Source organism: Lepus europaeus, chromosome 11 (genome assembly GCF_033115175.1).
Source record: "Lepus europaeus isolate LE1 chromosome 11, mLepTim1.pri, whole genome shotgun sequence".
Lineage (NCBI taxonomy): Eukaryota > Metazoa > Chordata > Mammalia > Lagomorpha > Leporidae > Lepus > Lepus europaeus.
In genome coordinates this window covers 26,166,469-26,187,349 of record NC_084837.1, presented here as the reverse complement: position 1 = coordinate 26,187,349, position 20,881 = coordinate 26,166,469, and the positions used below count along the sequence as shown (strand labels likewise).

General features: G+C 46.1%; 1 protein-coding gene across 3 annotated transcripts; it reads left to right on the top strand.

The window, feature by feature from the left end:
• Positions 1–7,867: 7,867 nt before the first annotated feature.
• On the top strand, positions 7,868–20,035 carry LRR1 (leucine rich repeat protein 1). Of its 3 annotated transcripts, XM_062205187.1 has the most exons (4): positions 7,868–8,125; positions 12,428–12,526; positions 15,352–16,073; positions 18,989–20,014. In XM_062205187.1, exons 1-4 carry the CDS (start codon positions 7,928–7,930, stop codon positions 19,227–19,229), a joined length of 1,260 nt encoding a protein of 419 aa, XP_062061171.1. In that variant the 5' UTR covers positions 7,868–7,927; the 3' UTR covers positions 19,230–20,014. The 3 variants fall into 3 exon arrangements, with proteins under 3 accessions (XP_062061171.1, XP_062061173.1, XP_062061172.1); XM_062205189.1 differs by lacking the exon at positions 15,352–16,073 and having other exon boundaries at positions 18,989–20,035; XM_062205188.1 differs by lacking the exon at positions 12,428–12,526 and having other exon boundaries at positions 18,989–20,017.
• The last annotated feature ends 846 nt before the right edge of the window (positions 20,036–20,881 follow it).

Genomic DNA, 20,881 nt, shown 5'->3' with positions numbered 1-20,881 from the left:
ATGCGCTCTTTCAACCTTTGGGCGACACCGCTTACCCAGAATGCAGTGCTGGAAGATGACGCGTGCGCAGTGGAGCAACACTGGCTGGGTGAGCGGCGAACTGTCTGAGAGGCTCTGAGTCGCTGGGGTTGGTGACGTCACCGGGCCTCAGCCTTTAGTATGCTCTCGGCGCTGCAGGCGCTCGCCGGGCGCGGTGGCGCGCGCCTGTAGTCCCAGCTACTCGGGAGGCTGAGGCCGGAGGATCGCTTGAGTCCAGGAGTTCTGGGCTGTCGTGCGCTATGCCGATCGGGTGTCCGCACTAAGTTCGGCATCAATATGGTGACCTCCCGGGAGCGGGGGACCACCAGGTTGCCTAAGGAGGGGTGAACCGGCCCAGGTCGGAAACGGAGCAGGTCAAAACTCCCGTGCTGATCAGTAGTGGGATCGCGCCTGTGAATAGCCACTGCACTCCAGCCTGGGCAACATAGCGAGACCCTGTCTCTTTTGACTTCCTCGGAAGTCAATTTTGAGAAAATGAATGATTTTATTCTATTGATTGAACCTTTGGCGTACCTTTAATTAAAATTTTACGCCTAAAAAGAGGACTTTTACCTTGACTCCGCACTGACACCTACTGGGACAGACTGACAAAACAGCTTAAAATCAGCTGTAATAATCAGACTGAACAGTAGGAGTGTCTTTCTGTTCAACAGAACCGGTTGCGATTGTTTTTTACATTAACACACTCCCCCAGGAAATACACTTACACCATTCCAGAAAAAAAAGAATGCAAGTCTCCTTAGTCCTTGTTGTACGTGTTTTCTCTAAATATAACTGAATTTAATGGGAGAACAAGAACTGTGCATGGCTTGAACCAGATAGCTTGATACTAAAAGAACTATGGCACAAAAAGCAGATCTCTAAGATGTCAAAGTTCCACGTAGTCATAAATAAGGTTTCTGGAAACCTAACATTGTACACGGCTTTGAAATCAAACCTTTAACTACAAGTATAAAATGCAGCACAGGGCACAACAGTTCAAGAAACTTTTATGCGTAAACCTTTATATTAGGTTTCTGTGTACATACATAATACAACACTTCTTAAAGTTTGTTTCAGGATTCTAATGGGTTTCTCCTACCCAATCTTTAAGTTAGGCACTGTATTATATGATGAAAGGGAGAGGAATTTTAAAACCAGATATGACTTGAGTTGTGCCCTCAAAACTTGCAAATCTGTTGTAGAAAGCAGAATTCTCTCAAAGAACTCTTCCAGTTTAAACTTTTGTGCCTCGATGACATGCATACAACTAAATATGCAAGATGTTCTATGACCAAGAGCAGATGTTATGATTTAGGAGAGGAGCAGAGAAATTCCACCTTGGAGTACATGTGGGGCCTTTGAGACAGACATGAAAGAATGGAATTTCTGCAGGCAGCGCTTTATGGAAGGGAACACTGGCAAAAAGCTTGTTCTGGAAAGGCGTGGGGGTTGTGAACAACCTGGCGAGAAGATGCGCAGAGGCCTATTGACAGGCAAACCTATAAAGGTATTTTATTCTAAAGCCCCATTGTGGAGGGCTCCCATGCCTAGCTTCTACAACTTTCCCAGAAATGTAAATCGATTGCTGATATAGGATTTCCAAAGTCCATCTTTACCAAAAAAATGGCTAGGAGTAGACACTGACCTAGCAGTTAAGACATCAGTTAAAACACCAGCACCCCGTGTTACACTACCTGAATTTAAGTTCTGGCTCCCTTCCTGACTCCAGAAGACTGCCGACACACACCTTGGGAAGCAACAGGTGGTGGATTGCAAGGGAGACCTGGGTTGAGTTTCCGGCTCCCAGATTCAGCCTGGAAGCCCCAGCCATTGCAGGTATTTGAAGAATGAACCAGCAGGGGAGAGCTCTGTTTCTCTCTCTGTCTCTCTCCCTCTCAAATAAATAAATATTTTAAAGAAACAAGCCTTTTAAGACAGTCCCCAGCATCATACCAGCAGCCACCCAGCAGTTACGTGGGAATAAGGAGCCTTGGACAGAAGTCACATTCCCTCAGCTGCTACCAGGATCCTTTTGAAAAAAATAATTTTTTTTAAAGAAAATCTGACATTTTCCCACTTAAAGGCTTCTCAGACCTTTCAGTTGCTGTTTAACTATTAAAAGATAATTTTTCCTAAATAAATTCCCTCAATGTGATGGTTAATTTTATGACGTAACCTTGCTTGGATTGAGGAATACCTGGGAGCCTGGAAAACTGTGATTTGGGGTGTGTCTGAGTATAGCTGCATCCTCAGCTTCTTGGTTCTGAGGCCCTCAGACTTGGACTGAGCCATGCCATCCGCCTCCGGGGCCTCCACCCTGCAGCTGATCTGTCAGGTGCATAATCACGTAAACCAATTCCCCTAACAACACCCTTTCATGTATCTACATATATATCTTACTGATTCTGCCTCTGCAGGGACCCCTGGATGATATAAAAATACTTTCAATACTCTGATGTGTGATCCTTTGAACCTAAGGTAGTAAGAGGGAAAGAAAGACAAGAAGCAATTTATTACATTTGGACGATCTTAAACTATCTTCGTTTTTTAAGTAGTAGTTAAAAAATGTTCATTCTGGTGTATATGTTGTTGTCCTTGATAGATATTGCAAACTAGATCTCATCATACTTCTTCTTGGTTTTAGGATAAAATGACAGACACCATCTATCTCAACCAATGGAATTACCAATTTTTCAATAAGAAAGCTGACAACAAAGCATTAAAAGTTCATTTTAACCCAGTGTTTGTTATAAAGATCTTTTAGCTTAATCCCATACTCTTCTTAAAATTTCCTGGTTCTTGTCTATACTTATACTTGGCTTTTAAATGCTTCTTCAGGAACACTGCTATTGTTTGGATATGAGCTAATTGTGTTTGCCCCAATCCCCAAAGCATCCATGGAAAAGAGGCTTGGTCCCCAGAGTGGCAGTGTTCGCACCTGCTGTGGATCCTTCAGGAGGCAGAATTTGGTGGGAGATTCTTAGGTAGTTTTCACAAGGGTTGTTATAAAGCCCCATCCTGTCTCCCTCTCTGCTTCCTGCCTCAAGAATGTGACACAAGATGTGACTGCTGGTCTGATCACATTTCTGCCATTATCATCTACAGCTTGCCATCCACCAGGGGGCTCTCTCACCAGGACTCAGCCAATGCAAGTATCATGCCCTTGAATTCCACAAAATTGAGCTAAACAAGCCTCTTTAGTTCATAAGTAGCATGTGACAGGTATTTCATTACAGTGACAAAAAGCTGACAAATACAAATACATTTTTCCTATTATAATATTTATTGGGTTTGAGTTTCTCTCTTTTTTAATTCAGTAAAGTACAAAGAAAAAATACACTTTAATCTCCTTGCCCAGATATTTATTTTTGAAAAAATGAAATTAATACACTTACATAATTAAAACATTCTAACAAAAGAATACATACCACATCACATTTTTTAATTTAAGCACATTGGAATGATCTCTTTTAAGACTATTTTTCAGAGGTGCAGGTATGTGGAAAAAAAAGACTATTTTTCAAAGTATCTTCCATTTTCTTTCTTAAATTGTTATTACAATCATCTGGATCACAAAGACCTGCATCTTGAATTACCTTCAGTTTCAAAACTTTTAGGGATAGAATCATATCTCTTCTTTAAATCATAAAAAAAAAAAATCTATTTTTGCCAAAGAGCTCTCAGCTACATGTTTTGCATGCCCAGCTATTACAATGTGTACATCAGTCCAATACACTACTTCTTCCCAGTTTATGACAGTTCATTAGTGATTTAATTGACCTTTTTCAAATATTTATTTATTTATTTAAAAGGAGAGTTATAGAGAGATGCACAGAGAGAGGTCTTCCATCCACTGGTTTACTCCCTAGATGGTCACAATGGCCAGAGCTGCCCTTATCCAAAGCCAGGAGCCAGGAGCTTCTTCCGGGTCTCCCACGCAGCTGCAGGGGCCCAAGGACTAGGGCTATCTTCCATTGCTTTCCCAGGCCACAGCAGAGAGTTGGATCAGAAGTGGAGCAGCTGGGACTCAAACCGGTGGCCATAGGGGATGCTGGCACCACAGGTGGCAGCTTTACCCACTACACCACAGCACCAGCTCGACCCTTTTTTAAAAGTCCAATGATGAAGTATCAGTGTGTGCATGTGTATCCATTTCCATTTAAAACAAATGCTAATAGTTTAACTACACACTTGAAAATAAAACACACATATGCATACATTAAATATACTTTTTAAAGTCTTAGAATGTCTAACTCCAGACCCCTGTATCCATACTCTCCCTGCCCAGATCAAGTCATCCATTCTAGGGAAAATCTCCTTTTTCTTCTGAGAGGCAGACACAGAAAGAGACAGAGGGGTTTTGTCTCTCTCCTCTCTCTGTCTGCTTTTCAAATAAATAATTCTTAAGAAAAAAAATAAAGAAGAAAGAGAGAGAGAGCACACACTCCCACCCAATGTTCTTCAAATGCTCCCAACCTTTGGGGCTGGGGCCAGAGGAAGGAGCCACAGGTCAATCCAGGTTTCCCACATAGTTGGCAGGAATTCAATCCCACGTTCTATCACTGCTGCTTCCCAGGGTCTGCATTAGCAAGAAGCGAAAAACAGAAGCTGGGCCCGAGAATCAAACCCAGACACTCCAATATGGGACTCAGACGTCTTCGCTGGTACCTCAAATACTGGGTCACACATTTACTCCTGGGGAATATCTTAAAGAAACAATCTGGGGCCCAACTGTGTGGTGTAGTGGGCAAAGCTGCCATCTGCAGTGCAGGTATCCCATATGGGTGCTGGTTTGAATCCTGGCTGCTCCACTTGCGACCCAGCTCTCTGCTGTGGCCTGGGAAGACAGAGGAAGATGGCCCAAGTCCTTGGGCCCCTGCACCCATATGGGAGACCGGAAGAAGCTCCTGGCTCCTGGCTTTGGATCAGCCCAACTCCACCATTGCGACCATCTGGGGAGTGAACCAGTAGATGGAGGACCTCTCTCTTTCTCTCTGCCTCTCTCTAGCTCTGACTTTCACATAAATAAATCTTAAAAAGAAAGAAAGAGAATATAGCAATATTTGGAATAGGGTAACTTAAAACCTCTCTTGCTGTGCCACCCAAACATTCTGGATGAAATATGACGGATTTATGGGTCAGTGTTGTGGCAGGTTAAGCCACCACCTGCACGTGGGTGCCAGTTTTTATCCCAGTTGCTCAACTTCTGATCCAGCTCCCTCCTAATTTCCCGGGAAAAGCAACTGAAGATGGCCTCTGTGTTGGGCCGCTGGTACCCATGCAGGAGATCCAGATGAAGATCCTGGCTCCTGGCTCCTGGCTCCTGGCTTTGGCCTGGCCCAGTCCTGCTGCAGACATCTGGGGACTGAACCAGAGGATGGAAGATCTCTCCCTCTTTCTCTCTCCCTCTCTCTGTAATTCTGCCTTTCAAATAAATAAATAATATTTTTAAAAAGGCCAGCACCGTGGCTCAACAGGCTAATCCTCCGCCTTGTGGCGCCAGCACACCGGGTTCTAATCCCGATTGCCCCTCTTCCAGGCCAGCTCTCTGCTATGGCCTGGGAAGGCAGTGGAGGATGGCCCAAGTCCTTGGGCCCTGCACCCGCATGGGAGACCAGGAGAAGCACCTGGCTCCTGGCTTCGGATCAGTGCCATGTGCCGTCCACGGCGGCCATTGGAGGGTGAACCAATGGCAAAAAGGAACACCTTTCTCTCTGTCTCTCTCTCATTATCCACTCTGCCTGTCAAAAATATATATATATTTTTAAAAAAGAAATATAATACGTTTTAAATTATTATAGAGTTGACCTTCCAAGAAAGGAGGATCCCAACGCCCACGTCCTAAGCAGGGCCTTCGTGCAGCCAGGACACAACCTGGGTTCTGCCCCTGCTCCTGTGAGTCCTTTCCCCTTAAATTCTACATGCTTGGTTCCAAAACCAGCTTGAGCTAAGTGAGGATGCGAGTGTAAAGGACAAATTTTACCAGTGCCCTGGTAAAGAGAAAAGCGGGAGAGCTGTTCAAAGGTTTCTTTGTTTCAGTCTACTAAGAACAAAGCATCTGGATACACTCTAGCATGTCAGCTCCAAGTATTTCAACAGTTAAAACCACCTAGCTGACCAAGAAAAAGGGGGTAAGTGGCACAAGATCTCAAACACTGATGTCTATTTTTAAGTCTACTTAATAAAATAACCTTATTTAAAATATCGTGGGGGGGGGTCGGCGCTTGGCAGAGTGGGTAAGGCCGCCGCCTGCAGTGTCAGCATGCCATGTGGGTGCCAGTTTGAGTCCTGGCTGCTGCTTCACTTCCAACCCAGCTCTCTGCTATGCCCTGAGAAGTAGCTGGCCCAAGTCCTTGGGCCCCTGCACCCGCATACGAGGCCTGGAAGCTCCTGGCCTTGGATCCACACAGCTCCTGCTGTTGCGGCCATCTGGGGATGGAAGGCTCTCTCTCTCTGCTTCTCTGTAACTTTGTCTTTCAAATAAATAAATAAATGTTTTTAAAAATAAAATGTATCTTGGGAATCACAACTCGTTTTTGAAAATTTTATAATTAGGGAGAAACATTTGGGGCAGTGCAAACCATTGTTTCATGCTAAAATCATCAGTGAATTGTTATGTAGCTGTCATATATTTAGATGAACATTTATTTACTGAACCCACGGCTCAAAAACCTAATAACACCAAAGAAAGCTTTAAGGCTTTTGGGGGGTATTCTTGATATTTTTGCATGTCTATTTAAAACTACATTGTTTTTACAAGATTTAAGATTTCCCTCGCTCTCAGCTAAATCTAGAAGTCCAACGTATGTTTAAACTGTTGCTAGTACTTTAGGCTGGTGTTTTATTATTTTCTTCTATGTTCTTTCACCCTCAAATAACAGAAGTAACTCCTAGAGTTTCACAGTTTCTGAAAACTGTAGCCTTTCTCTGTAGTCATGAGATTAACGGTTGCTAAGTGCTGACTGATGTCAACACTACTATATGTACATGCAAGAACACTAAACAGAGGGGGAGTAACTTATTATTTTAATCACTAAGTTTTTTAGGACGCAAAATCAACGCGTAACACTTCAGTACAACACGTTGTATGTAAACAGAGACACGCACTTAAGGATGAATCATTCTCTCACGGCTGAACTGAGAACTGGTATCGATACACCAGTTTATAAATTATTTCAGACAGGGCCAATACCCCCAACCCCAACCCCATAAGGCAAGGGACGGGCTGGCCGCGCAGAGCGTTAAGGAGCCGAGACCACGACCCTGAGAATCAGCCCGGGGGTCGCGGGGGGCCCAGACACACAGCCGAGCGCCCCGGGGGCCACGCGCGGCCCGGTCAGTGTCTCCATCCCAGCCACCTGTCGCGGCAAAGTACCAGTTTGTTCCACGGGAACTCAGAGCCAGAAGGCCGGGCCGTCTGCGACCGGAAACGCCCCGCCCTCGCCGGTTCCTGGGGCACCTGTAACGTCCCAAGGGATACAGAGGGAGCCCTGTCTTCCGTCAGGAAACTCAGGGGCCCGAAGCGTGACACCTAAAAACCGCACGAATCTGCCCCAAACCGTTAACAGGCGCTCCCGGCCCCCACGCGCCGCCGCGGGGAAAGGACCTTGGGCCCCCGCCAAGTGCCGGTTTCCAAGGGTGCAAGCCCGGCTGTCAGGCTTCGGAGCCCCCCACGCCCCTGAGGAAGACTCGGTCCCGCAAGGGAGCACGGAAGCCGCCGGCCGCGCGGGACTCGGGGGGCCACGCGCCGGAGAGAGCCCGGGACGCGGGTGCGCCCGGCGGACAGGCGCCGCCGCGGGCAGCCCGCGCGCTCGAGGACCCCGGCGGCGGCGGCGGCGGCGGCGCGGGGTGGCGGGAAGGAGGAAGTTTGAAAGTCGTGGGGCCGAGTGGTCTCTGCTGGGGCGAGATGAGGCTGCACTGCGACGTGGAGGTGGTCAGCCGCCACTTGCCGGCCTTGGGCATGAGGAACCGGGGCAAGGGCGTCCGAGCCGTGTTGAGTGTCTGTCAGCAGCCGCGGCCCCGGGCTGGGGGCGAGCCGGGCGACCGCCCCCGAGCCTGCCTGCTCATCTCCACCCTGAAGGACAAGCGCGGGACCCGCTATGAGGTGCGTGGAGGGGGCAGCAGGCGCCGTGGTCAGCCAGGCGATCGGAGCGAGAGGCGGCCGCCCCCGAGCCCCGCGGCTGGGGTCTGCCTTGGGGGGGGCTTCCAGGGCTCTGGCCCCGAGTCGCGCCACCCTGGGACCCCGAAGGAAGAGAGCTTGGGGGAGTGCAGCTTTTCGTGAGTTTTCGGGTTCGTTTCTGCCGCGCGGGATCCCAAGTGTTGCCGTGCAGCCGCCCCGCCCCTTAAAGCCTGTGAATTTCAGCCTGCGTGGGTCAGCTGTGAGTGAAGCAGCTGTCGCTGTTGGGGGACCCGCGAGCTAACTGCACTTAGCCTGTGTGCGTTCTGTTTGTCACGGAGTCTTTTCCCCAGTTTGTTTCTCACAGGAGCCCATGGGGTCAGTAGCCCAGCTTAGTTGAGCAGCGAAACGGCGATGCTTTGGGTTGCATCTTGACTTTTTTTTTTTTTTTCTTTTTTCAAGCTATTGGTTATTGTCCTTTTATTTCTCCCTTTAAAAATATTGCCGTGATTTCTTAGGTCTACAGCATTTGGTGCTTGCAGAGCAACAGTAAATTCTCTAGAGGCTATTGGAAGTTTACAAAGAATTTTTAAGAGCAGATTTATAAAATTCCTTTTCCTCCATATCCAGCCATTGTGTGGTTTTGTGAAAACGACTGGAATACTTTTGCATCCCCAGATACAGCCACGAGGGGGCACTTCACCGCCCGCCCTTGTATCCAGCTCCTGACTGGATTGAAAGGGTTTCTGAGATGATTTCTTTTACAGGGTTAGATTCCACACTGAACATTTGTAGTTGAGGAAATGGACTGTTACTGTGTCGTTGAAAGCCATCTAATTTTATTTATTTATTTATTTATTTATTTTTAAAGATTTATGTACTGGGGCCAGCGCTGTGGCAGAGCAGGTTAAGCCACCACCTGCAGTTACTGGCATCTTATTTGAGTCCTGGCTGCTCCACTTCCGATCCAACTCCCTGCCAATACACCTGGGAAAAGCAGTGGAAGATGGCCCAAGTGCTTGGGCCCCAGCCCCCACATGGGAGACCCAGAAAAAACTCCTGGTTCCTGGCTTCAGACTGGCCCAGCCCTGACTGTTGTAGTCATTTGGGGAGTAAACCAGCAGATAGAAGATCTCTCTCTGTAACTCTTTCAAATAAATAAATAAATAAATCTTTAAAAGAAAAAAAAAAAAAAAAAGAAACCCAGTTTACTTACGCCATCCTTGCTGCCTCCCAGTGTCTGCCTTCTCAGGAATGCTGGCATCAGGACCCAGAGCTGAGATTTGAACCCAGGCGCTCTGATGTGGGACACAGGTTTCTTAACTGCTAGATTAAATGTCTGCTTCCCTAGTGGGGATTCTGAAGATTGACCTGCTTACCTGAAAGGCAGTGTGACAGAGATCCTCCATCCGCTTCTCCACTTCCTGAATGGACACAACAGCTGGGGCTGTGCCAGGCTGAAACGAGGAGCTGGGAACTCCTTCCAGGCCCCCAACATGGGTGATGGGAACCCAAGCACTTGGACCATCATCCACCTCTTCCCCGGCACAGGATCAAGGAGTAGCCGGGACTTGAACCGGGAATCTGGTGTGGGATGCAGCCCTCCCAGGCAGCACCTTAACCCACTGTGTCTCAACACCACCTCCCCTAGTGGAGATTTTAATCAAAATTTGGTAGTAAACCTTGAAGGTTTAGTCACAATACTCAGGACATCGTGGATGCTAAATGAATTTAGGTGGCACTAGGGTGGACCCTGAAGAATGGGTGTTCATGCTAAGTGAAGGAAATACTTAGGGGTTCTTTCTTGTTATACCCTCTGCTTCGCTGCTTCATGAGTTTAACTACCAGCCGTCTGACTGTGACTCCTAAATCTGTATGTTAGATAGTCCTCACCCTTAACTTTGAGCTAGAATTTATTGTCTACTGGAAATGTCTTAAGTTTTTATTTTTTTTTTATTTTTTATTTTTTTTATTTTTGACAGGCAGAGTGGACAGCAGAGGGAGACAGAGAGAAAGGTCTTCCTTTTGCCGTTGGTTCACCCTCCAATGGCCGCCGCGGTAGGCGCGCTGCGGCCGGCGCACCGCGCTGTTCCAATGGCAGGAGCCAGGTGCTTCTCCTGGTCTCCCATGGGGTGCAGGGCCCAAGGACTTGGGCCATCCTCCACTGCACTCCCTGGCCACAGCAGAGAGCTGGCCTGGAAGAGGGGCAACCGGGACAGGATCGGTGCCCCGACCGGGGCTAGAACCTGGTGTGCTGGCGCCGCAAGGCGGAGGATTAGCCTACTGAGCCGCGGCGCCAGCCAAGTTTTTATTTATTTGAAAGAGACATCTACAAATATCTTACATTTCCAGATGCTTGCACCAGCCAGGCTGGACTAGGCCAAAGACAGGAGCCTAGAACCCAATCCAGGTCTCCTCTGTAGGTCACAGAGACCCAAGCACTTGAGCCACTCCCTGCTGCCTCCCAGGGTTTGCATCAGCAGGAAACAGGACTCATACTAAGGCATTCTGATATGGGATGTGGGTGTTCCAGGTGGCATTGCAACTGCTGCACCAAACTGGGAATCTAATTGGATTGTTGCAACATTTCAAATTCATAATACCTGGAAATTAATTTTTCTTGCCACACCCAAACCTGCTTTTCTGACAGTATTCTACATCCACATCCAGAAACCTTAAAGCCCTTGTGTTCCCACATGCGATATGGTATTGAACCCTTTTAAATTGACTTTCTAAATATGTTTCAGATTTGTGTATTTCCTTCCATTTCACCTGAGGTCTAAGCCACACCCTTCCTGGCTTGTCTCTTAAGGGATCTCTGATTCTCTTGTCCTGCTCTCCGGCCCATCCTCACTTTCCCCCAGAGTTCGTGCTTTATTCCATGCAGTTAAGGGAAATGTGTTTTAAGAACATTTATCGGGGCCAGAACTGTGGCACAGCAGTTGAAAGCCCTGGCCTGAAGTGCCGGCATCCCATAAGGGCGCCGGTTCTAGTCCTGGCTGCTCCTCTTCTGATCCAGCTCTCTGCTATAGCCTGGGAAAGCAGTAGAAGATGGCCCAAGTCCTTGGGCCCCTGCATCCATGTGGGAGACCCAGAGGAAGCTTCTGTCTCCTGACTTCGGATCAGCTCAGCTCTGGCCATTGTGGCCATTTGGGGAGTGAACCAGCAAATGAAAAACCTGGCTCTCTCTGTCTCTACCTCTCTCTGTAATTCTTTCAAATAAATAAAAATAAATCTTAAAAAAAAAAAAAAAAAAAAAACCAGAGAAGGAGAGACACAGAGAGAGAGAGCTGCCACTTGCTCATTCACTCCCCAAATGGCTGCAACAGCCAGGACTGGGCCAGGCCAAAGCCAGGAGCCAGGTTCCACATGGGTGCAGGGGCCCAAGCACTGCTTTCCCAGGCACATTACTGGGGAGCTGGATTGGAAGTGGAGCAGCCAAGACTCCATTTGGCACCCATATAGGAATGCAGGCTGTGCTTTAACATGCTGAGCCACAGCACCAAGCCCCACATCTCTTCCATCCACTGGTTCACTCTTCAAATGCCCACAAAATAGCTGGGGCTGCGTCAGGCTGAATCTTAAGTGCCTGAAATTCAGGTCAGGTCTCCCATGTGGATGGCAGAGACTCAACTGCTGAGCTGTCACCAGCTGTCTCTCAGGGTACACATCAACAGGAAGCTGGAATCGGAAGTCAGGCCAAGACTTGAACCCAGGAACTCCAAAATGGCGTGCAGGTGTCTCAAATGGCTTTTTAGCCGCTGCACCAAATGCCTACCCCAAGAAGATTTTTTTTTTAATATTTTTTATTTCCATCTACTTGAGAGGCAGAGTGACAGAGGTCTTCCACCTGCTGGTTCGCTCCCCAAAGGCCTGCAACAATCAGGGTTGGGCCAGGCTGAAGCCTGAGGCTTAAACTCAGTCCAGGTCTCTCCCACGTGTGTGGCAGGGACCCCAACTATTTGAGCCATCACCTGCTGCCTTCTAGAGTGTACATTATGAGGAAGCTGAAATCAAAAGTGGAGCTGGGGACTTCAAACCCAAGTACTCTATTATGGTATGCAGGTGTCCCAAGCCATGTCTTCATTGCTGCACCAAATGCCAGGCTCACACAAAAATGTTAAAACTTGAAAGCCTAAAACACCCCACTTAAAGGACTGAGCACCAGACCCAAGCCTGACAAAGTGACTGGCACATTCTAGTTGCTATAAATGTTATTGCATAACACTTCCTAGTTTTGTCCCTTTTTTTTTTTTTTTTTTTTTTTTTTTTCTCGTTGATTTCAAGCAGCTGAAGGAGAACATTGAGCAATTCTTCACCAAATTTGTGGATGAGGGGAAAGCAACTGTTCGGATGAAGGAGCCTCCTGTGGATATCTGTCTAAGTAAGGTATGGGATTAGAACCATTAATAGGTAAGGTGCTTAGCTGTGTTTTCTTTAAAGAAGTCTGAGCATAGTGATAACATGTACAGCTTACTGGGCCTGGGCTGTTGCAGGTGTGTTGAGGATGTGACGGCACAAGAGACAGCCTCTTAAATTTGCTGTGTGCCTTGTAAAGGGCAGAGTCTGTCTAAGTAAGGCGCTCAGGATAGTGAGAGAAAGTAGGTTTGCTTCTGTGCCCGAGATGGAATCTTAACGGTGTTTGATTGAAACTATAAAGCAAGCAGCACAGGTCTACATTTTGCCAGCTAAACCTCAGATTCCAATTTGATGGAAAGGAAAGGAATAAAATGCATCTTTTCAAAAAATTTTTAAATGTATTTACTTTTCTTCTTCCCACTTATTTGAAAGGCAGAAAGACAGAGGCGGAAGTTTTCCATCTGCTGGTTCCATGCTTGCAACAGCCAGGGCTGGGCCAGTCTGAAGCCAGGAGCCTGGGCCCATCTAGGTTCTCACATGGGTGGCAGGGACCCAACTCTATCACCTGTTGCCCATCAGGGTCCACATTAGCAGGCAGCAGAACCTGGACTCGAACCCAGGCACTCCAGTAGGGAATCTAAGTATCCCAAGTGATGTCTTAACTGCTGGGCCACTTACCTCTAGAATTAATTTTCTTTTTTTAAAGATTTATTTGTAAAGAGAATAACACAGAAAAAGCAGTCTTCCAGCCTCTAACTCACTCCCCAAATGGTCACAATATCTGGGGCTGGGACAGGGTGAAGTCAGAAGTGGAGAGCTCCACCCAGGTCTCCCACATGTGTGGCCCAGGCCCCAGCAGTTGGGCCATCATCCACCATCTTCCCAGGTAGATTAGCAGGAAGTTGGATAAAAAGCCATGCACTTCCAATGTAGGATATCATTTTCCCAAGCAGTGGCTTTAACCTATTGTGCCAGTAATACCAGCCCCTTGTCTTGTAATTTAAAAAAAAAAAAAAAAAAAAGATTTATTTATTTATTTTGAGAGCCAGTTACAGGGAGAGAAGGGAGAGACAGAGGGGGAGTGAGATCTTCTGTCTGCTGGTTCGTTCCCCAGATAAGGCAATGCCAGGAGCCAGGAGCTTCATCAGGTCTCCCACATGGGTGTCAGGATCCCAAGCACTTGGCCATCTTCTGCTGCCTTTCCCAGGCCATTAACAGTCTGTTGTCATCCTGTATTTCTAGTCCTTTCCTGTTCTCCTCAGCCCTCACATTCCAACAAAACAAGATCACTCGTCCTTCACTATAATTTTAGATAGCTCCAAAAGCGTCTTAAGATGCTAGCTGTTTTTATAGAAGACTTAATTTAAATGCCATTTTATCAGTGGTTTCTCCATCTCACTGGGGACAGTCTCTCTTGCTTTATGTGCTCCTTTCGAGAGGGATGTCACTTTGTATGACTCTAGTCTTTGTAAGTGGCACCCTGGCTAGTTTGCAGTGCATGGCTTCCAGCATGGCCTATCCCAGAGGCAGTTAAGGTTCTGGTCAGTTCTTTCTAAACTCAAGTCTCACGTGGAACCTGTCTTATTTTATACTTTTATGCTTCTGCCTTTGAACAATTTTTATTCCCCTTTATAGAACAGTTTTATTTAGAATGTATATTCTAAGCATACTCAATGTAATTTTCTAAGGTATATTTATTTATTTGAAAGTCAGAGTTAGAGAGGCAGAGAGAGAGAAAGTTTTCCATCCACTGGTTCACTTCCCAGTTGGCTGCAGTGGCTGGAGCTGGGCGGATCTGAAACCAGGAGCTTCTTCTAGGTCTCCCACACAGGTGTAGGGGCCCAAGTCTATCTTCTACTGCTTTCCCAAGCCATAGCAGACTGCAGAAGCGGAGCAGCCAGGACCTGAACCCATGCCATTATGGGATGCTGGCACTGCCGGTGGTGGCCTTACTGCTACACCACAGCAACGGTTCCAGTTATTTACTGCCTTTCAAGTAAATAACTAAATGTTTTTTTAAAAAGTTTTTTGAAAAAAAAAGGCAGTTGCCCAGAAAGAAAGAGCAAGAGACAGAGAGGGAAAGAGAGAGATGGGGCTGGCATTGTGGCACAGTGGGTTAAGCCACAATGCAGACATCCCATACAAATGCCAGTTGGAGTCCCGGCTGCTCTGCTTCCAGTCCAGCTCCCTGCTAATGTCCTGGGAAAGCAACAGAAGACGACTCAAGTGCTTGAGTTCCTGCCACCCATGTAGGAGACCTGGATGGAGTTCCAGACTCCTGGATTCAGCCTGACCCTGCCCTGGCCATTGTAGCCATTTGGGGAGTGAACCAGTGGATGGAAGATCTCTGTCTCTCCCTCACCTCCCAAACTTTGCCTTTCAAGTAAAAAAATAAATAAAATCTTTAAAAAAGAGAGATCTTCCATCCATTGATTCATACCTCAAATGGCCACAACAGTAGGGCTGGGCCAAGCTGAAGTCAGGAACCAGGAACTGCATCTGGGTCTCCCGTGTGATTACAGGAGCCCAAGCAGTTGGCCATTCTCTGCTGCATTTTCAGGCACATTATCAGGGAGCTGGATCAGAAGTGAAGCAACCGGGACTCAAACTGGCACTGTCTTGGGATGCCAGCATTGCAGGCAGTGGCTTAACCTCTGCCTCACAACACTGGCTTCTCAAAAACGTCTAAGTTGAAATGTCCAAATTCTAAAACATTTCTGATTTATAGGCAATTTCAATAAGTGATTGTATCACCTTCACATACATCACTCCAGAATTCCTTATGGGAAGAATTAGCATATATGTATTATCTAATGTGGAATTTGCAGTTGTACAACTTACTTTTATTCATTCAGGCCAACTCCAGCAGTTTAAAGCAGTTCCTTTCAACTGTGAGACTGGCTCATAGAGGCTGTGAAGTTAATGCACAACTTTCAACGCTCACTCCAGTGAAGACTTCAGAATTCGAAAAATTTAAAACTAAAATGGTTATCACATCCAAAAAGGACTATCCTTTAAGCAAGAACTTTCCGTATTCTCTGGAACATCTTCAGACTTCTTATTGTGGGCTTGTCAGAGTTGATATGCGTATGCTTTGCCTAAAAAACCTTCGGAAATTAGACTTGAGTCACAACCGTATAAAAAAGCTTCCAGCTACGATTGGAGACCTCATACACCTTCAAGAACTTAACCTGAATGACAATCACTTGGAGTCATTTAGTGTAGACTTATGTCAGTCTACACTCCAGAAGTCTCTTCGAAGCTTGGATCTCAGTAAGAATAAAATCAGGGCACTCCCTGTGCAGTTTTGCCAGCTCCGAGAGCTTACGGATTTAAAACTGGATGATAATGAATTGATTCAGTTTCCTTTCAAGATAGGACAACTAACAAACCTTCGATTTTTGTCAGCAGCTCGAAATAAGCTTCCATTTTTACCCAGTGAATTTAAAAATTTATCCCTTGAGTACTTAGATCTTTTTGGAAATACTTTTGAACAACCCAAAGTCCTTCCAGTTATAAAGCTGCAAGTGCCATTAACTTTGTTAGAGTCTTCTGCACGGACCATACTTTGTACTAGGTAAGATTTTAATGCCAACCTAGGTTTCTCATCAAACTATTCCTTATCATAGCTCACACACTCCATTCAACTCACTGCCCTGGTGTCATTCCAGAAAGGTCTCACCTGTCCACCCCATCTAAAGGATTATTCCCTACCTACCTACATTGTTTGATTTTTTTTTTTTTTTTTTTGTCATAGGATCTATTACTTGAGCTTATAAATTTTTGAGCATTTGTTTACTTGCTGTCAGTTTTCCCCACTAAAATGAAAGATCCATGTCGGCATGGACTTTGTTTTATTCTCCACTATTTCTATAGAGTCTAACATGTAGTATACTTTTCCTGGCATAAATCAGCCACTTAATATGTACTTGAATAGGGATAGGTATTGTGGTATTGTGGCAGGTTAAGCCCCTACTTGGGGCTCCCATGTTGTATATCAGAGTGCTGGTTTGAGTCCCGGCTGCTTAGCTTCTCATCCAGCAGATGATGGCTTGAACACTTGAGTCCCTGCCACACATGAGACACTCAGAATTCTGGGCTCCTGCCTTTGACTTGGCCCAGCCCCACCTGTAGTGGCCATTTGAGGAGTGAACCAACAGATGGAAGATGACTCTTTATCTTTGTCTTTCCCTTTCATCACTCTGCCTTTCAAACAAACAAACAAATCAATCTTAAAAAAAAATGATGTTAAATGAATGAATGCATTTGAATGAATGCATTGCTTTTTGAAGTGCAGTACCCTGATCTGCATCATAAGCATCACCTAGGAACTTGTCAGAGATGCAAGTTCTTGGGCTACACCTCAGACCTACTAAGTCATGACACGGGTATAGCTGTGTGTTTCATTTTTAAAGATTGGTTTTATTTATTTGGAAGGCAAAGTGACAGAGAAAGAAAGATCTTTTATCTATTGGTTCACTCCCTAAATGCCTGCAATGAAGCCAAAGTTTGTAACTGCATCAGGGTCTGTCACATGGTTGGCAGGGGACCAGATACTTGGGCCTTCACCTGCTGCTTTCCCAGGTGCATTAGCAGGAACTGGGTTGGAAATGGGACATCCAGGATGCAAACTGGCACTCCAGTATGGGATGCTTGTGTTACAGGTGGTGGCTTAACCCAGTGCATCACAATGCCAGCTCTTCTAGCTGTGGTTTAATAAGTCCTTTTTTTTTTTTTTTTTTTTGACAGGCAGAGTGGATAGTGAGAGAAAGAGAGAGAGAGACAGAGAGAAAGGTCTTCCTTTTTGCCATTGGTTCACCCTCCAATGGCCGCTGCGGCCGGCTCATCAAGCTGATCCGAAGCCAGGAGCCAGGTGCTTCTCCTGGTCTCCCATGCGGGTGCAGGGCCCAAGGACTTGGGCCATCCTCCACTGCACTCCCTGGCCACAGCAGAGAGCTGGCCTGGAAGAGGGGCAACCGGGATAGAATCCGGCGCCCCAACCGGGACTGGAACCCGGTGTGCCGGCGCCACAAGGCAGAGGATTAGCCTGTTAAGCCACGGCGCTGGCCGGTTTAATAAGTCCTGATTCTGATGCACCCTAAAGTTTGAGAACTCCAATCTGCCATAGTGGTCAAGTGTGTAGTCTCTGGAGTCAGACTTGGTTTTGATCCCTAGCCTTAGTCCTTTGTGTGACATTAGCAAGTTATTCAACCTTTTTGATTCAGTTTTCTCATCTGTGAAACAAACAATACCTACTTTACAGAGTTGTGAAAATAATTGAGCTAATCTAAGTTCAAAGCATTAGGTAGATACTAGGGTTCAGTAGCTGCTGATTCTCTCTGGTGTTGAACACTGACCATGGTTGTTTTCAGTGACACTCTGAACTCCAGTTATTCCTTTTGTTCATGTTTTTTGCATGTAGGTATAGAAGCTAAGGTGTGATCCAAATGGTAGGAATATCATATATATGTTTATATATATTTTAAGATTTATTTATTTGAAAGGCAGAGTTATAGAGAGAGAGAGCTTCCATCTATTGATTCACTCCCCAAATGTCCACAACAGCTACGGCTGGGCTAGACCAAACCCAGAAGCTTCTTCTGGGTGCAGGGGCCCAAGCACTTAGACCATCTTCTACTGCTTCCCCAGGCACATTAGGAGGGAGCTGGATCAGAAGTTGAGCGGCCAGGGCTTGAATCAGTGTCCACATGGGATGCCATCATCACAGGCGGCGGCTTAACCCACATCACCACAACACCAGCCCCATAGAGGAGCTTGTAAATAATATGCTAGATATATAGAGGCCAGTGGGTTAAGCTGCCACCTGCAATGCCAGCATCCCACATGGGCACCAATTTGGGTCTCAGCTCCTCTATTTCTGATAGAGCTCCCTGCTCAAGTACCTGGGAAAGGTGGCCCAAGTCCTCGAGTTCCTGCACCCACATCGGAGACTGGATAAAGCTCGTGACTCCTGGCTTCAACCAAGCTCAGTCCTGGCCATTGAGGCCACTGGGAAATGAACCAGCAGATGGAAGATCTTTCTCCCTTTCTGTGTCTCTGTAACTCTGTTTTTCAAATAAATAAATGTTTATAAAAAGAGAGCAAGGAGAAATACAGATTCCTAAAGTTAACCTCAGTCCCACTGTTTCAGAATCTCTAGGTTGCTTATTATTTGTTAGGTATTTGAAGTATACATAAAGGAAAGATGACTTTTTCATTTCTGTTTAGTGGGTTATCCTATTAAGTGGCCATGCTGAAAGATATTTTATTGAATGGCATATAGACCATCTTTTAAGTGCACAATATGCCATATGCTGTTTTTAAGTATATTTTCCCCATTCTTACCAGATAAAACAATATGACAAGTCATTAAGTGATCATTTTATTTTTCCATCATTGTAATTCAGTGTCCTTATGATTCCTGTCCTGATACTTGAAGTTATGAATCTAGTAACATATTATAAAATATTTTTAAACATTTTTTTCCAATAGGATTCCATATGGCTCTCATATCATTCCTTTCCATCTTTGCCAAGATTTGGATACTGCAAAAACCTGTGTTTGTGGAAACTTCTGTCTGCGCTCCTTCATTCAAGGGACTACTACCATGAACCTACACACTGTTGCTCACACTGTGGTCTTAGTAGATAATATGGGTGGTACTGAAGCACCTATTATCTCTTACTTCTGTTCTTTAGCCTGTTATGTAAATTCATCTGATATGTTAAAGTAACAAATAACACCACAAAAAAGTTCATTCACTTACAGATTATGTAGGGATTCATTCATTATTTAACAGTGTCAAATTGGAGAAAGGGAAGCTTTTTGTATACTTGCTTGAGAGGAGGACTATGTCACTCTACCATTTTAAGTCATTTGGTTCTGAACTTTTAATTTCATTAAAGCAAAATTTACTTTTATTGTGGGGTTAAGTTTTGTTTTTGTGTTTTAAACATTTATCTGTTTGAGAGGCAGAGTTATAGACAGAGTTCTCTGATCCACTGGTTCACTCCCCAAATGACCGCAAAAGCTGGAGCTGGGTCAATCCAAAGCCTGGAGCCAGGAGCTTTTTCTGGGTCTCCCACGTGGGTGCAGGGGCCCAAGGACTTGGGCCATCTTCCACTGCTTTCCCGGACCATAGCAGAGAGCTGGATCAGAAGAGGAGCAGCCGGGACCAGAACTGGCACCCACATGGGATGCTTGCACTTCAGGCCAGGGCTTTAACCCTCTGTGCCACAGCGCCGGCCCCACAATACACCATTTATAAGACGTTCTAAGTTACAATGAATACTTACTATGAAACTAGTCTATATAAGATTGAACATCCTTAACTTAACAATCTTAAGTCCAAAATGCTCCAAACTCTGAAACTTTTTGAATGCAGATAGGACATCACAAATAAAAAATTCCACAACTAACTTAGTGTGACAGGTTACAGTTAAAATGCAGGACCACTAAAAATAATGCATAAAATTACCTCCAGGGGCCGGCATTGTGGCTTAGTAAGTGAAGCCACCACCTGCAGTGCCAGCATCCCCTGTGGATGCTGGTTCGAATCCCAGCTACTCCACTTCCAATCCAGCTCTCTGCTACGGCCTGGGAAAGCAGTAGAAGATGGCCTAAGTCCTCGGGCCCCTGCACTCGCATGAGAAGACCCAGAAGAAACTCCTGGCTCCTGGCTTCGGATTGGCCCAACTCTGGCCATTGCTGCCGTTTGGAGAGTAAACCAGCGGATGGAAGACCTCTCTGTCTCTCTGCCTCTGCCTCTCTCTTTAACTCTGCCTTTCAAATAAAAATCTTTAAAAAAAAAAATCACCAGGGACAGCACATTTGCCCTAGCACTTAAGATACCTATTGGATTCCCATATTGGAGTCTGGGTTTGAATCCTGGATCTACTCTTGATTTCACCTTCCTGCTGATGTGCACCCTGAGAGGAAGTAGTGACAGCTCAATAGTTGGATCCCTGCCAACCATATAGGAGACCTAGATTGAGTTCCATCTCCCAGCTCTAGCCTAGCCCAGCCAGCTGTGGCCACAGCAGACTTTTGGGGAATGAGCCAGAGGATGGGAGCTCACTCTTGCTTGTTCTCAAATATAATTTTTAAGATTTATTTATATGAAAGAGTTACACAGAGAAGGAGAGGCAGAGAGAGAGGTCTTCCATCCACTGATTCACTGCCCAGTTGGCTGCAACGGCCAGAGCTGTGCTGATCCGAAGCCAGGAGCCAGGAGCTTCTTCCGGGTCTCCCACGTGGGTGCAGGGGCCCAAGGACTTGGGCCATCTTCCACTGCTTTCCCAGACCATAGCAGAGAGCTGGATTGGAGGTGGAGCACCCAGGACTTGAACTGGTGCCCATAGGGGATGCCAGCGCTGCAGGTGGCAT

Coding starts and splice junctions, on each gene's coding strand:
- LRR1 (XM_062205187.1), top strand. CDS start 7,928: ATGAGGCTGCACTGCGACGTGGAGGTGGTCAGCCGCCACTTGCCGGCC. Junction 12,527..15,351: donor TGGATATCTGTCTAAGTAAG/GTATGGGATTAG, acceptor TTATTCATTCAG/GCCAACTCCAGCAGTTTAAA. Junction 16,074..18,988: donor CGGACCATACTTTGTACTAG/GTAAGATTTTAA, acceptor TTTTTCCAATAG/GATTCCATATGGCTCTCATA.